The 17,140-nt window shown below is 45.3% G+C and overlaps 1 protein-coding gene across 1 annotated transcript in view; it reads left to right on the top strand.

The window, feature by feature from the left end:
• The window catches only part of VWA3B (von Willebrand factor A domain containing 3B), a 189,239-nt gene extending 172,797 nt beyond the window's left edge, over positions 1-16,442 (top strand). Inside the window, exons 24-28 of the mRNA XM_069581934.1 lie at positions 3,089-3,213; positions 4,359-4,496; positions 6,561-6,661; positions 15,615-15,963; positions 16,012-16,442. Of these exons, the coding sequence (XP_069438035.1) occupies positions 3,089-3,213; positions 4,359-4,496; positions 6,561-6,661; positions 15,615-15,963; positions 16,012-16,362 (1,064 nt within the window). The 3' untranslated portion in view covers positions 16,363-16,442. The remainder of the gene's footprint in view (positions 1-3,088; positions 3,214-4,358; positions 4,497-6,560; positions 6,662-15,614; positions 15,964-16,011) is intronic.
• Positions 16,443-17,140: the final 698 nt, after the last annotated feature.

Raw genomic sequence — 17,140 nt, 5'->3', positions numbered from 1 at the left:
GGAAACAGAATACTTTCTCAGGTGTAATGATTTAGGACCAGAAAAATCCTAATTTTTTTTTGAAATCTGTTTCTTGCCTCTACCAGCCAGGTGACAGGCTTCGCTGAGGTATTCTGAGCTTGTTTCCTTCTCTCTCCAAATGGGATTTAAAACAGTGAAAACCCCTATAAGATCGTGATGTCGATTAAATTTGATAATGTGCAGCATTTTGAAATTGGGAAGTGTTAACTACCTGTAGAGTTTTGCTATTACTGCCTCTTAGGAGAACCCACCTGGGGTCCTCACCTGGGGGTATAGAACACTGCTGGAAGTTTAAAAACTTTAAGAGTAGTTTTAAAAGTTTAAGAGCAATTCAAAAAGGCAAAGCCAGCACAGTGAGCTACAGAGGAAACCTGAGACTAAAGGGAGAAGAGACTATGATGACTAGATGTGTAAGCTGGAAGTCAGTGGAGGCGGGGCGAGTGGAAGGCGCATTTCCAGTTGAGCAGAACGGATGCCTCTTCCAGGAAACGGAATCCCAGCCCAGCTGTGAATATCAGAAGGTTCTTATAGCCAGAGGTAAAAAAAAATCTGCACTCCAGCCTAAGAAATTCTTGTTTGGAATGAAGATTGAAAACCACCCCTGCTTTCTTTTGCTAAATGAACTGACCCATGCTGTCTACTTAGACTGTTTCTTCATTCCTCGGACCTTTGGGCATGGGCAGTGTTTTCAGAGAGTCTCAACTGGGGGGTACCCCCTCCTCCCCCGACCTGGGTATAGGAGAATCCCCCAGCCGAGGTAGGGAAGCTGACTCATACCCAGGAAGATGGGGGTCCCTGAGCCTCCAGTAGGAGGACGAAAGAAAGCCATGGAGGTGGTTCCGGTCCAGCCTCCAGAGCCAGAGCCCCAAATGGCCCTGGGAGATACCTTCTCACCTCTCTGGGGCTGAGGGCAGAAGGAAACTGCAGAGTAAGGGCAGCCCAGGATAGGAAGCCGATCTGGAATCAGGACCTGGAAATGGCAGCGACTCCTTAATGAGCTGGAGGAGTTAGTGCAGAGGCTGAGCCATAGCCAGACAGGCCTGCAGCTCTGGTCCTCCGTCCTGCTTAACAGCCAGCCAGGTGTCAACACCATGACTGGCTCTACAGTTAATTGGGAAGAAACTACACTGATTTCTGGAGGTGAACAAAAACCCACGAATGCAGACATTGAAACAGAAAAGAGCTGGTAGAAGCATACCAAATGTCTAAGTCTAATGATCTAGATCAGGGGCAGGAAGACTTTTTATATAAAAAAGTAGCTAATGTATGGTGTAGACTCCACGGGCCATGCAACTGCACAGCTGCTCAACTCAGGCAGACACCTGAAAAACTGCACCCCAGTTTTAAGACTGGATTCTACACAGTCCCAAAGGCTAAGAATTCGAGGAGGGTCACACTGGCCAACAAGGTCATCCTGGCAGCTTGGACCCTCACTCCTGCTCTGTGGCACTGGTTGGTGGTAGTGGCAGGGGTACGCATGTGCTGGGGATGTAAGGATCCTTCTCACCTCACAGTGGTTCTTTGTTTTCATAGGAGGAATTCTTTATAAAAAGTAGTGTTTGTTTTCCTAATGAAAAGGGTAGAAGAGTCAGTTTATGGTAGAAAACGTGTGAATAGTGTGTAAATAGTACTTCAAAAACCAAACCAAACATCTTAGTCCAATAAGAAAACAGATAACATAAAGCTGGTTTTCTTGTGTGTGTGTGGCGAGGGGCGGTTGTTTTGTTTTTAAGCTTCCCCTTTCTTGGCCATTTAAAACAAGAAACATGGGGACCTTCCCTGGCAATCCAGTGGTTAAGACTCAGCCCCTCTACTGCAGGGGACATGGGTTGGATGCCTGATGAAGGAACTAAGATCCTGTAAGCTTCACAGCGTGGCCAGTATAAGAGAAAAGGATTAGATCCTTTATAAATAAATAACTGAAACAAGATATGTGGACTCAAGATGAAAGCCAGCAGCTGTTTCTTTGCCACTTGGAGGGACCTAAGACTGGAGAAGGCAATGGCAACCCACTCCAGTACTTTTGCCTGGAAAATCCCATGGATGGAGGAGCCTGGTGGGCTGCAGTCCATGAGGTCGCTAAGTCGGACATGACTGAGCGACTTCACTTTCACTTTTCACTTTCATGCATTGGAGAAGGAAATGGCAACCCACTCCAGTGTTCTTGCCTGGAGAATCCCAGGGACGGGGGAGCCTGGTGGGCTGCCGTCTATGGGGTCACACAGAGTCGGACACAACTGAAGCAACTTAGCAGCAGCAGGAGGACCTAAGACTTCACCAAGGCCGGCGAGTGAGCTGGAGTAGGGAAAGAAGCCAAGGCACTCAGGCTGTTGGAGCCCAGTGCGGGGACGAGCGCATTTCTGTCTCAGGATAAGGCGGTCCAAGTGAAGCTGTTACTGCTGGGGAAGTGTCCCTGTCAGAAACCTCTCCCTAATATTGATAATCCCTTTGCAATGGGAAAATTAATTTCACCTAGCATAAATAACAAAATACATGAACCTTAACACTGATGTATTCTTTTCCTGTTATAATAATCTCCCCATATAGCTAAAAGACAAGAAAACTTACTTTTTTTTTCTCCGTTTTTTGATTATACATTTTAGGGAAGCCATGGGGTGTGTAATATCAGATGAGAAGCTGAGGATGGGAATTCATATTTCCTTTCACTTTCTCAATTTAACAATAATGATTTTCTGTCTCCAAGTATATTATAGAAGGAAATATGGCTGAAATAAATAAATAAGATGGTAGGAAGCCTCCAGGGAGAAGGTATTTCTAGGATCAGTGTTCCCATCAGGATGGCTTCTGGGAATACTGGTTGAACAAGCTCCCACGTGTTCTCTCAGCTTCCCAGCTCAGCTCCAGACCAGAGCACGGCACTGCTGTCTGAGCTGGTTAACCCTAGCAGGCATCACACAGAACCCAGCATTATGCAGTGGAGAAATCAAGGGGCTCGCTGATTTCAGCAGGCAAAGTGTTATAACTTAGCAAACCCAAGAGCATGGGGCAAGCCTAAGGGAACAGGCATTGTCTTTATATTTTATTTCAATAATTTTATTCCTTATAGGTGTTGTAAAGAAGTGTGTGAGCCCCACCCATGCACTTGTGGGCTTCAGGTATGGAGACACCAAGGTTGTGCCCATCTCGTTCATCACGCCGGTGGGGGGCGCCATGCCCTGCCCACTGCTCCAGGTACCTGCTCCAGCTAGCTGTTCCTGGGCCCCTTTTCACCTTTACTAGAGCTCTGGACAGCAGCGGCTGCTGTTCCTGTGACCTCTTGCTTACCAGTTTCTTTGCTCTTGACCCTTATCTGCCAATGCCCTGTTTAAATAGCTCAGACGTGCAAGCATTGTCCCTTGAGGTTTTTGTTGCTTTACAGACAGTAGATGGGTGGGGGAAGGGAGTTGCTATAACTGCTAGAGCTCTGGAAGCCTTCACTGCAGGAAATCATACTAAAACAGATTGAATAACAAGAGCAGAGGTAGCTCTTGCCTTGACACCATAAGTCAATTGATGCCAGACCTTGATGCCATAATGCAGTTACCCCTAAATGTGCATCCAGGGGTGAGCCGGGCTGATGTGTTCTCATCTATTTATAAATTCATCAGAGCCATGCTGTGTCTGCCCATTCTCCTGTATTATCCTTATTCCAGCACAGAGTAGAGAGACCAGAGTAGAGAGAAGGCCTCTGCAGAGTTCCACTGCTGCTGTTTCTTAAATAGTATGAGCCTGGAGGAAAAAAAGCACTGAGGGGCAATCAGAGGATTCACATGGGTTGTCTGTTCCCGTATCTCCTGGGCAGACCCAAAGGCACAGCAGGGCACTTTCCCCCGACCATGAATCCCCTCGCTCTGACTGATGCCCAAAACTTTGTGTGTCCCTTCACCAGACTTTGTTTCTCCTGGAAGTTCTCTCTCTGTGACTTTTCCCCATGGATTCCAGGTGTGAGATTTAGAGCCACATGAAACAAACACACTCCTTTCCTCCGTCCCTGACAGCCCTTCAAACTCATTCTTGCGTCAAAGAGTTCTGGTTCCTTCAACCAGTCATTGTAAGAGTTGGTTTCCAGAACCCTCGCCACCTCGCTGGCTGTCCCTGAGATCCTTGGCAGGTGAAGCCCTGCTGAATGCGGCTTCCCCAAACTGATCACAAAATTCCAGCCAGGGCCCTATGAACCCAGAGAATGTTGGAACTATAACTCTTTCCAACTAAGAAAAAAATGTATTTGAATCCTAGTATCAGCTAGCATCTTGGGGTGTTTTCAAACAAGCTTATTTACTATTGTCTCTAAGATCCATAAGCTGAATATTTGCTCTGAAAGATGTTCTCATCTACAGGTTGGAGATTATGTGTTTGCCAAAATTGTGATCCCCAAAGGATTTGACTTCTATGTCCCCGCCATTGTTATTGCACTTCCAAATCAAGATATGGCTGACAGTAAATTCTACACAGTTTTAAAGTGTAACAACCGGAGAGTAAGTAAACTTTCATTTAGAAAAGCATTTTTCTTTAGGCAGAAAGTGGCTTCCTTGACCCCTGCCTTTCTTGTGTGCAGTGCCTGGCTCTTTCCTGCCCTGGCTGTATCTATTTCCCCTGCACATCCAGCTTCTGTGGCTAGAGTTCCGTCCACTGGGCAACTCGAAGTCTGCCCTTGCTAAGGTCACAATGCTCTCCTAACTTCCCCATCAGATGGTCTCTGGGGCTCTCATTCCACATTTGGGGACTGGGGAGGCTTGCTCCAGTTCTGGCTTTGTTAAGAGCCTCCCTAGTTTCTTACAGCAACACCCCCTCTCTCCCTACTGCTCCTCCCTATGTATTTTTCCTAAAAGTTTTAGAAAAAATATCAGGTTACAATGATGAGGTCACTTGCCTACCTGATGTGCCACCTGCCCCTGCTCCATACACACACACACACACACACACACACACACACACACACTTTAACCTCAAGGAAAAGCCCAGCCCAGCCTCAGCCTGACCCCCTGCCCTGTGAGTTTGACTCCCAGCCATGTGGAAGGCTCACTGCTTCCTGAACACAGTGGAGTTTCTCAAGCCTCTAGGTTTTTAACCCTTCCTGGATCACCCTCTCCATCTTCTTCTGTATAAACTCCTGTCCCCTAAAGATTCTGCCCTGTTTCTGCTGAGGCCCCCAGGTCCCCTTGCACAACATCCTGCCTTCCTCTCACACCAGATCCCTCTCCAGTCTCCCCACTCCTTAAAGGCAGGGCCTGGGTCCTATCCATCTTTGCACCCCTGATACAGCTGCTGATAATGAGCACATTCTCACCATGGTTTTATAAAGCGCTTGCATAAGTGATGTTTCTAGTGGAAATAATATTATTTTGATGGCCCATATAATATGCCTGGAAAATGTATTGGCAAGCAAATACAATCGTGCTGACTATATTCAGCACTTTCTATGTAGCATGGGTACAAACCCAAGTGCTTCACACATAGTGAACAGTTGGATGCTGAGAACACTGTGAGGTACATACTCGTATCCCCATTTTTATATAAGAAGTCAGAAGTGGAGAAGTGAAGTCACACCTAGGGTGGCGGTGTTACAGGCATTTGAACCAGGAAGTCTGGTTTTATGGCCTGCTCTCGAAATATCTGTGCCCAACTGCCTAGTAAACAGAATTAAAATATCTTGTCAATTCTTGACTGTAACTGAGGTATGTCCATCAGGGAAGGGGTCATGGTGACTGAATTTTAGGATGAAGGGATGAAATTTAGGATGGATGAGTGAAGGCTATCAGAGCCTGTGTCCCCTGGAGTGCTGTATCCAATCCAACAGATCAAGAAGGAGAAAGGGCGCCTTCTCATCAATCCAGGAAAACCCCTGAGGGATGATGGACTCTTCTGGGGCTGTTTGGATGATAGTGAAGAAGGCTGGAAGTGGGTGGGAAGCATCTCTGCCAGGGGGCCCTGCTCTGGGGACTTCTACCAGGCAAGAGAGGAGAAAGCAGATATAGGGTCTTTGGAAGAGATGCCCCTGACTGGGTTCCAGGTGACCCAGGGTCCCTAAGGAAGAGCCTTAGAGCCCAGGAAGGACCTCACAAATTATCCACAGGGCAGCAGGGCCATAGAGACTAGATAGCATGGTATGGAAGATAGATGCCAAGGACAATTCTGATAGGAATTCTGGGAGACCCGGGGGCTGACAGTGGGACTTTGAGCATCAGGTGGTGGTGATAATTTATAAGTCCAGAAAGGAGATGGCCAAGACTGAAGTTAAGATGGAAAGGAAGATAGTTACATGAAATAGCGTGTGTTTGTGCATGCACGCGCATCTTAGGGGGGTGAACTTGGCATATGGTCCAGAATGTGGAAAAATGACAGAAAGGATTCAATGATGACTTTTATTCAGCATAAAATTACCAAGTTAGACTCTGCATTCAAACCACTCTCTTAAGTGTCACCAGAATAGGAAAATGGCTGGTAGCTATTACAATGGGCTGTACTAGAAAAATAAAATCACATCTGAATTGTGGACATTTCTGGTTTAAATTGAATAAACTCTTTTGGTATTATTACAGGAATTTTGCCCTCGGAGTGCACTCATTAAGATCAGCCAAAACAAATATGCTCTCTCTTGCTCTCATATTAACTCACCCCCAATTCAGGAGGATTCAAAAGTGTAAGTGGACCCAACTTCTTATTTTCTGAATTTGATTTATGCCTTTTCACTTTTCATCTGCTTCTGAGTTGAGATCCATGATCTCTAAATGCTTGGGGAGAAAAGCAAAAGTGAGGATTTCCTGCTAAAATGCCAGTCTAGGATGATGGTTCCTTCCACATCACACCTTTTATCTGCTGGCTGTTTGTCTATCTGGTTCTAATCTCAAATTCAACATTATGTATTTTACTGACTTTTCAGAAAAGCATTCAATCCTGTCGTAAATCTGAAGGAATTATTTCCTTTTATTGGTAAGGATTCAAGGCCTTCCAAGATGAAATCTTACTAAAAAGCACAGGTTAGATTAAGTTGCACTTGGGACCAATCACCCGTTGCCTCTCCCCATGGCGGGTGAGAGTAAGGTGCAGGTCCTGGCTTACCTGTGCCCTGGTGAATGTGGGTAGGTGGTAGTTTCCTGGGGTAACAGTGGAGTGAACACAGTTTTATCTGAGGCAACAGGATCACTAAAAGCTGGAAAGGTGGATTAAAGCAAAATCAGTAAGAAAAAGCTGAGACCTGGAGAGTAGGCAAGAACCCAAGTCCCTGGGGCCAACAAGGAGCATCAAAGTTGGAGCCAGAGCCATGACCTTGGAGGTGACCTTGAGCACAGGTTGGGCCATCTTTGGGTGCCAACCTTCCATATCCCCATGGTCTCACCGGGGCTTCATAGACAGAAACCACCAGACGTTCCCTCCCTGTGCTGCTTTCCCCACCTCTGGGCTTGTGGAAGCCTGGATCCTTCCCCCTGACATCAGAGTCCCTCCTTGTCCTACACTGATCTGCCCAGTATGTCTGTTGCAGGAAGAAGGACCTCTTCCAGAACCCAAGAGTGGGGGCTTGTCTAACACTTGGAAATGAATTGTCCGAGGAGACACATGTGCTGACAAAGCAAGAGACTTTATTGGGAAGGGGCACCTCTGTGGAGAGCAGCAGGGCAAGGGAACCAGGAGGACTGCTCTGCCATGTGGCTCCCAGTCTCGGTTTTATGGTGATGGGATTAGTTTCCGGGTTGTCTCTGGCCAATCATTCTGATTCAGGGTCCTTCCTGGTGGTGTACACATCACTCAGCCAAGATGGATTCCAGCCAATAGGATTCTGGGAGATTGGTAGGACATGTGGACTGGAGTCTCCTCTATCCTTTTGACCTTCCCCTAGTTCTTCCAGTTGGTGGTAAGCTTGTTAGTTCCACATTCCTTACCAGGACCTCCTGCTTGAAATAACTCATGCAAGTGGTTATTATGGTGCCTGGCCAGGGCAGGCAGTTTCAATCAGTAGTTCCCCTAATAGATCTGTACCCCACTGGAGTCTTGCTCAGTCTGGGATCCTTGCTCAGTCAACTACCCTGGACTCCCTTCATCACCCAGATCTGAAACCACACAACCCAGACTGGAACTTGAACCCCCTGTCTTTTAACTGAGACCATACTCCTGGTCTCAGGACTTAATGAAGCTCAGGTTCTTGATGTCTCATTGCAGAAAGAATTCAGCGAGAGACAAATTCATAGGTAAGAAGTGGATTTATTTAAAGACAGACATATTCTATAAACAGCTTGCAAATATTTCTCAGCACTGCTGCACATGTGCTACCTTAGGTCAGGAGGCTTCCTCCTGCCCTGCTGTCCAGCCATCTACCCTGAGGGCTGGGCAGAAGAATCTTCCTCACAGGCAAATCTGCTCTTGTCCCTCCCCCACTAAAGCTCTTTCCTCCCTGAAATGCCTCCTCTTAACCTAGCTTAGCTTCTTGTTGACCTGAACCAAGCCTACCTACCTGGCCTTACTTTTCCCCTAGCTACTCCCCAACTATCCTCCCAAAAGCCCTCTGCACACTAACCATACTAAATTTATAAACTTATAGTTTTTTCCCCGTGCTGTGCTTTTTCAAAGCCCTGTGCCTCTGCATAGGCTAAGTATTCCCTCCCTGGAATGCTGCTCTTGCCCTTGGCTGCCTGGGGAATTCCAATATCGAAGGCAAGCATCCCATCGCCCCTGTGTGAGGTTCTGGGACTCCAGTCCTCTATGGAGAGGTGATCCCACTGCCTCCTGTAAACATTTTCTTTATGAGACTGTTGCCTTGTCTTGGGCCGTATACTTTCATGGTCATCACTCTCACTGGACGTGAATCTTTGAAAGCAGGGGCCAGGATCTACTTCTATATCCTGGTTGCCAGGGTCCAGCCTGCAAGATGCACCCAAGGACAATTTGAAGAATGAACAGATGAACAAATACTAGGGGATGCCCAGCAAGCCTCCCTGAGGGGCATGTAGATCCACAGAAAAGCTTTTGTTAGGTATGATTGTTGAAAATAGATGTTACAGTCCTTTTTCTAGATGAATATTTCATTTTTAAATAATAGCACTGTTTTTTGTTCATCTCAAAATCCTACTCAAACAATTTGATATCCAAATTACAGTACCTAATAAAGGAATATGGATACATGGGTCTAGGTATCGACCATCTTCATTAAACTCAAGATTATCAATCACTATTTTAGAATTAAAATTAAAGCCTTTCACTATTTTCTACCTTACTACTGCCCCAGGCCTTATTTAAAACTCTCCGCTGCTAGTGACCTAGCCCAGCTTCTGGGTCTTTACACAGCAGAAACATTCAGTGACCCTCTTGTCCCCCTTTGTAATTTCCAGTGTTTTGTTGCTCTGGCTGCCTCTCTGCTAGCAAGAGACGGCATTTAATTCTCCTAAGCAGAGGTTGCATCCAGCCTGCTAAGTTCAGAGCTTAATCTGTCTCTGTTTCCATAATCGGAGCTGGCAGATGTGAGCACACAGAATAAAGGCGTAGATTTGATTTTGTATCTACACTGGAATTTCCTTCTGGCAGGTCCTTTCTCATTAGAAGCTCTTTCTTACCCGTTCTTTTTCTTTTTTTTCCTAAGATATCTTTACTTTGTATGATTTTCATATATTTGGAGCAGATGGTTATTTTTTAAAAAAAAAACACTTTTTATTTTGTATTGGTTATAGCCAATTACAATGTTGTGATAGTTTCAGGTGAACAGCAAGGGACTCAGCCATACATACACATGTATCCATTCTCATCCCCAAACTCCCCTCCCATCTAGGCTGCCGTATAACACTGAGCAGAGTTCTCTGTGCTAGACGGTAGGTGCTTATTGGCTATCCATTTTAAATACAGCAATGTGTACATGTCCATCCCAAACTCCCTAACTATCCCTTCTTTGAATCCTTCCCCTGGCCCCTGGCAACCATGATTTCATTCTCTGTCTTTCTCACTCACTTTCTAAATATACCACCTCCCTTTGGTTGTTCTTTAGCAGGTCTTCACACCATTGCACTAAATGAGACCATTAAAAAAAATTATGGCACTTTCTTCAAAGGACTAATTAAAGAAATGAATTGTAGGTTACAACTCCAACAGGACATCACTTGACAAAATTTTGTTTTAAAATATCAAGTCCCAATACAGTATACTAATGCATATATATGGAATTTAGAAAGATGGTAATGATAACCCTATATGTGAGACAGCAAAAGAGACACAGATGTATAGAACAGTCTTTTGGACTCTGTGGGAGAGGGCGAGGGTGGGATGATTTGGGAGAATGGCATTGAAACATGTATATTATCATATGTGAAATGTATTGCCAGTCCAGGTTCCATGCATGAGACAGGGTGCTCAGGGCTGGTGCACTGGGATGACCCAGGATGGGTCAAGAGGGAAGTGGGAGGGGGGTTCAGGATGGGAAACAGGTGTACACCCGTGGCGGATTCATGTCAATGTATGGCAAAACCACTAAGATATTGTAAAGTAATTAGCCTCCAATTAAAATAAATAAATTTATATTAAAAATAAATAATGAAATATAAAATAAAAAAATAAAATATCAAATCCACTATAACCAACCATTTGGGGTTGGTGAGACCAGGGGTACATGGCCCCAGACAGCTATGGACCAGAGTGCCAGATATCCAACACTCCACCCTCTGCCCCTCCTTTTTTTCTTCCTTCTTGGCGTCTTCAGTTGGGACTGACAGACTATTTTCAGCAAACCCCTCTTCTGGTTCCTCATGAGGGTGTTATGTAGTCAAAGGCAGGAAGAACAGTATTTGGAAGGTGAAGAGTTCAACATTGATTGAATATGGCTGCAGCTGATACAAATTTTTCATTTTCAAAATTTGACATTGAAATGATTCTTAAAGCCTCATAATAAGTTTGGTTTGCAAACTATATTACCAAGTTCACTAAATTCCAAATAACTAGTCCTTAAAGGAGATAGTTTTAGTATCACCATGTTTGTGAAGCTGTTCCAATTTCCTCTTTCCTTTGCAACCCAATGACTGTGTTCTCTGATGGCGCTTCTGAAAGAGGTGTGTCTGGTGGAGGGAAATGACCACTCTTGCTGTGCCTTACCTTCAGGAAAGTCTCTGAGCTTTTTCTATATTTCACAGCATCAGAGGTCTCTCTTCTTTGCGAGAATATCCCCTAACCTTTCTATGGCTTTCCCCATTTAGAGAACATACATGTAATTTTTTCTAACTCCCCAAAGCAAGTGGACTGGAAGGAATGTTCCCCACTTTTTGGCATCCTCCCTTCTCACCAGCAGGAGATTCACGTCCTCAGTCTCCTTGACTACCTCCCCCAGGATCCTGATCACATCAGAAGGCTGTGGCTTCTCACTCCTTCCAGGAAAGCGTGCCTGGTGGACTTAATGCTCGGACTTCCAGTTTCCTCCAGCGAAAGGACGTGCCCCTACTGGTGTTATTCAACCACCACAGCTGGTGACCACGTGCTCCTCTGGGCAGGGCAGTTCTGGCAGCTGAATCCATGCCCCTGATGCCATGGAACTAGTTGGAAAACCCTCCCAACAGAGCTGGAATCCATCTCCCCTTCGTTTATTGAAATTTTTAAAAATTGATTTATGTATGACTGCGCTGGGACTTCATTGCTGTGCTCAGGTTTTCTCTAGTTATGGAGAGCAAGACTGTTCTCTCGTTGAGGTGTGCAGTCTTATTGTGGTGTTTTCTCTTGTTGCAGAGCACAGCTCTAGAGCTCAGGCTCTGTAGTTGTGGTGCGTGAGCTTAGTTGCCCCACGGCATGTGGGATCTTCCCATGCCTGCTTCATTGGCAAGCGGATTCTTATCCACTCTGCCACCAGGGAAGTCCTTCCCTTTCTTCTTGACAGAGCACAACTTGGGTAGATTGCCTGCAGGGCTCCTCTTTAAGAAAAGTCACTGTAGAGGAAGTTTGATTTCTTGAAAAAAATTTAGCAACATTCTAAATGTGATCTCAGGAAAGCCAGAGTGAACTAATTATTGTCTCTGTGCTGATGGAAGATCATTGGGTATCTGAAGTAGGTTGTTGGTCATGAGATCCTGGAGGTAAGAGTGTTCTTTCCTTGATGCGTGATTATAATAACCACGTGGACTTCGTGGGATGCAGTTGGTGATAAGAGTTCTGGCGGGGGGACCCTCCTCCAAGGGTTCAGATGTGGTTTGTCTGGGTCTGTGGCCAGCTCTTAATTCCTATTACACAAAATACTAGCCTCTCGTTATCATTCTTTGAGCAGTTTAGTAATTTTCCATCAAGCTGTTTGAATTAAGACTGTGCCCCCACAGGCGATGATAATTCCCATGTTGTTGAACACTCCTCCCTTTATCCATGTAGCCTGGCCTCACACTGCTTTCCTGACAGCAGGGACATAAGTCACTGATTAAAGTTTCAAGATTCAGTGCAGACTCTGACATTACCCGAGATGAATCACTTCCCACCATCTCGCCTGGTCACTACTGACAATTTTTCCCTTAAAAGGAACTTGCCTCTGAAATCATAAGCCTCTGTATGTCATTAGCAGCCTCGGTCCATTCTGGTTAGATCAGGAGCCTCATTTCCAAGACCTAAAAGATAAGCAGTCCAGCAGTAACCGTATGATTGAGTGCCCTGCCGTATCTGGAGGGAAAATGCCATTACCTGTCCTCAGAAGGTGTGTAGTTCTCGGGACCAGAACACACAGTCATGGAGACCCATTACCCCTGAGGGCCAGGGGGAGCCATTTGGATGGCGACTGCCTTGGCTTTTTTTTTTTTTTCAAATGATTGCTTTATTTCAGCTGTGCTGGGCCTTTGTTGCTGCAGGAGGGCTTTCTCTGGTTTCAGTGAGGAGGGGCTCAGGCTCCTCAGTGCAGTGGCTTCTCTTACTACAGAGAACAGATTCTAGAGCACAGGCTCAGTAGATGTGGTGTGCGGGCTTCGTGGCCCCGAGGCCTGTGAAATCTTCCCAGACCAGAGATCGAACCCATGTCCTCCACACTGGCAGGCAAACTCTCACCACTGGACCACCAGGAAAACCCAGCAAGTGCCTTTTCTTACCAGTTTCTCCACTTTCTGCCCCTTCTGTTGTCAAAACCCTGGCGCCTCCTGATCCTCATCAAACATCGCTTCAGTGCCCACCCCAGAGGTCCCCGTGTTCTTCATTTACCAAGATGGTCTTACTGACAGAGACACACATAGGGCAGAACAGAACTGAGGCCTCAGGGAACTGGCAAGAATATGGGCAGGCTGACAATGCCTGGTCAAGGAAATGCATTGGGTTTTAACCTAAGGAGAGCGTGGACAGGAGGCTCAGAACTCTTCCCTGAAGTCGAACCAGCTTCTCTGAAGAGCCAGTGAAGACACAGTGGCTGGCTCCCCAGCACCCCCTATAGTGGTGGCCTGTCTATTTTGTTACCGAGTTAACTCTATAGTGGAAGACAATAGGGCTCTAAATTTAACTCAGTTTGGGCTTAAGCTTCCCTGTGGCTAAGACAGTAAAGAATCTGCCTTCAGTGCAGGAGGTGTGGGTTCGATCCCTGGGTCAGGAAGATCCTCTGGAGAAAGAAATGGCACCCCACTTCAGTATTCTTGCCTGAAAAATCCCATGGACAGGGGAGCATAGCAGACTACAGTCCAAAAATGTCTCAAAGAGTCAGACACGACTGAGCGACTGAATACACACAGGGCAAAAGAGAACCACCTAGCAGGGTCCTTCTAGATGTGCTGGTGGAGAATGTCCCCTGACCGAAGTGAGGAGATGGCCGTCCTTCCCCTCCCTGCAGAACAAAGTGAGGGTGCATGGGGGAATGGATAAGAATTTTCACATCAGATTCATATCACACCTACTCTGCTGGCCATCCCATGAGTGGACATTTCCTTGTGGAATATCTTGAACTTGGTCAACATCAGTCCTTTTGGAGAGTATGATAAAGTGGCCCAGCATCTGCTTGGTTTATCTAAAGGCTTTTCCTTGATCAAAACCTCAATCCATTTTTATTCTAATCCTGACAACTTGTGTATATGTGTGTGTGTTAGTCACTCAGTCGTGTCTGACTCTTTGCAACCCCTTAGACTGTAGCCCACCAGGTTCCTCTGTCCATGGAATTCTCCAGGCAAGAATACTGGAGTGGGTAGTCATTCCCTTTTCCAGGGAACCTTTCTGACTGAGGTCTCCCACATTGCAGTCAGATTGTTATATTGTTTTATTCCTATTCCAAAAGTCAATTCCATAGTCAATATAATTTAGGAATTAAAAACAAAAAGACTAAAAACCATCCTTAGTTCCTTGTTTCAAGAGTAATCACCATGTAAAGATATCTGTTTGGGTCCCTGGGGATAAATTCCACTTATTCCCAGAAATAAGTGGAATTTCTGGATTACACAATTCTATTTTTAGTATTTTGAGGACCTGCCACACTGTTTCCCACAGCAGCTGTTCCATTTTACATTCCCATCACAAGCATTCCAATCTCTCCACATCCTTATCAACACTTGTTACTTCTTGGTGTTGCTTTTTCTTTTTTTGGCAATAGCTATCCTAATGGGTATAAAGTGGGCAGGCCAATTTTTTAATCTCTCTTGGAAATTACCTCCTGAATCCTTGAGCCAGTCTTTGTAAAGTATCACATGTGGTTTGAGATTCAGACCATGGAAGAGGGATTTTCTACTTAAAAATAACTAAAAATCTTTTCTCACTCTACTGATTTTTCTCTTGACAATTTCCAAAAGGATCTGAAACAACTATGGTCAGAGTTATTCAGCATGAAAGGTAGGTGATCAAGGTGGCAGGTACTGATTATGGGAACCAAATAAGGTTGAATACCAGGCCGCTGGTATCCTTACTTTGCCCTGAAGCCTCTGAAAAAGGCACTTGCCTGAAATGGTGTGCCATGATGGCATGGCTGGGAAGGGATCATGGTGTCGCAAGGTGCCTGTTTTGAAGGACAACACTTCAATATAACTAAACTGCCCAATATATTCTATTTTTTTATACCCTTTGGCCAACATCTCCCTGTTTCTCCCACCACCACCCCCTTCCCCTCCGCCTGCTTCCAGATCCTGGCAACCACCATACTACTGTCCCTTTCTATGAGTCTGGCTCTTTTTAGATTCACATATGAATGAGATCATATAGTATTTGTCTATCTCGGTCTGACACATTTCAGTTAGCATAATGCCCTCAAGATCCATCCATGTTGCCACAAATAGCAAATTTCCTTTTTTCTTATGGCTGAATAATATTCCACATATGTCACGTTTTCTCTATCCATTCATCCACCAGGGGACACCTAGGTTGTTTCCATATCTTGGCAATTGTAAATAATGCTGCAGTGAACATGGGAATGCAGATATCTCTTCAAGATACTGATTTCATTTTCTTTGGCTATATGCCCAGAAGTAGAAGTGTTGGATCAAAAATATTGTTCTACTTTTAATTTTTTGAGGAAAGTTCATGCTGTTTTCTATAGTGGCACTACCAGTTTCCATTCCCACCAGCAGTGCAAAAGGGTTACTTTTTTTCCACATCCTCACCCACACTTGTTATTTCTTAACTTGGACATCTCTGTAGACACAGCAGCCATCAAAACCAGGATAACCCTGATCTCTCTCTCTTTCTCTCTCTCTCCCTAGGGAAGATATGGACACAAAGAACTCTTCTCTCCTAGTATGGCCAATCAAAGAAGTTAACACAGGGGATTTACAAGCTACAAAACAGGAGAACCCTAGAAGGAAGAAAAAGAAAGCCAGCAAGAGGCTACCTCTCCAGGAGGTGGTCTCCTCAGACTCAGATGACTCTTCCCGTGGCAACAGGTCCCGAGACTCCCACCCTAAGAGACACCCGAAGCCCAAGCTGGGAGGGGGACATCATGTCTCCCAGGAACACCCTGAAGTCTCTCTCAAGGATAGTGCATGTGAGCTCACACCCCAGTTTCCAGGTCAGTTTAGGCCCCAGCACAGCAAAATCTCGAACACCCTTAAGTAATGCTGACATCACTTCCCCAGAGAATGTCCTCAGCCCGGGGTCTAGGAGTCAACCAGCCATGCCATCGCTGCCACACCCACACCGGGAAAAGCCCTGCCCTGCCCTCATCAAGCGACCCACAGCCTAGGGCTGAGTAGCACCACTGAGAAACCGGAAAGCAGTCTAGCGCCATCCACGTTCACGAGCACCAGCGTTCCTTCGGGGCTGCCCTCAGCCACCCGACGCTGCGGAACCAGCCCCTCTGCTGAGGTAAGGCCGCACTCCACTCTGTCCTCACCTTCCCTTCCTGATTGTGACAAAGGTAGTCGTCCCTGCCTGGATCTAGTTGAGCCTATTGGTCCTGACTTTTCTGGGGCATTCTTCATCCTATTATTTACCCTGTCCTCACAAAACTGATAGAATACCATCTTCTAGTAGACACACACACAGAGTTTAATCTGACAGATCACCTTCATACCGTTTTCGAGTTTTTTGAAATCTGTAGTTCTAATCTTGAAATTCTGTAGTTCTAATCCAAGCTTGCAATCTCATTTTACATTGATTATCTCATCATAATCAGATTTTATCATTAAATGTTAGGACTGAAATCAAGACCTAGTAACTTGTCTGAGAGCTGTAAAACTGAACATTACCTGTTTTGTTGTCTGAAAATTTTTATTGAGCCCGCCCTAATTATTTTTGTCTGAAGTCTGTTGTAGGTACTTCTAATTGAGTGTGGAACCAGAATAAAGACTCTTACATTGGAAACATTTCAAAACGATTGGGCTGTTTGTTACTGTTTTCTTTTAACACACTTTGGCAAAGATATACAAAAATATTCACTTCTATTCAATAATTGTTTAGTAAAATTAGCTACATTAATTTTATTTTTTCCCCTCTCATTCTTAGTGTAGATGAAAGGCAGTTCTCCTTGCAGCTTCCTGGAGATGAGTAATGAGAAGGTTGGTTTATTTATTTTTGAATTTATTTATTTTTTGGCTACTGGGTCTCCACTGAAGCGTGGGCTTCTCTAGTTACAGCACACAGGCTGTCTAGTTGTGGCTTGAGAGCTTAGTTGCCCTGCAGCATTTGAGATCTTAGTTCCCCTATCAGGGATCAAACCTGCATCTCCTGCATTGGAAGGCAGTTTCTTAACCACTGGACCATCAGTGAAGTCTCAGCTTCATTAATTTTA

The sequence above is a fragment of the Ovis canadensis genome, chromosome 3 (genome assembly GCF_042477335.2).
Source record: "Ovis canadensis isolate MfBH-ARS-UI-01 breed Bighorn chromosome 3, ARS-UI_OviCan_v2, whole genome shotgun sequence".
Lineage (NCBI taxonomy): Eukaryota > Metazoa > Chordata > Mammalia > Artiodactyla > Bovidae > Ovis > Ovis canadensis.
This window is presented reverse-complemented; position numbering and strand designations above follow the sequence as displayed.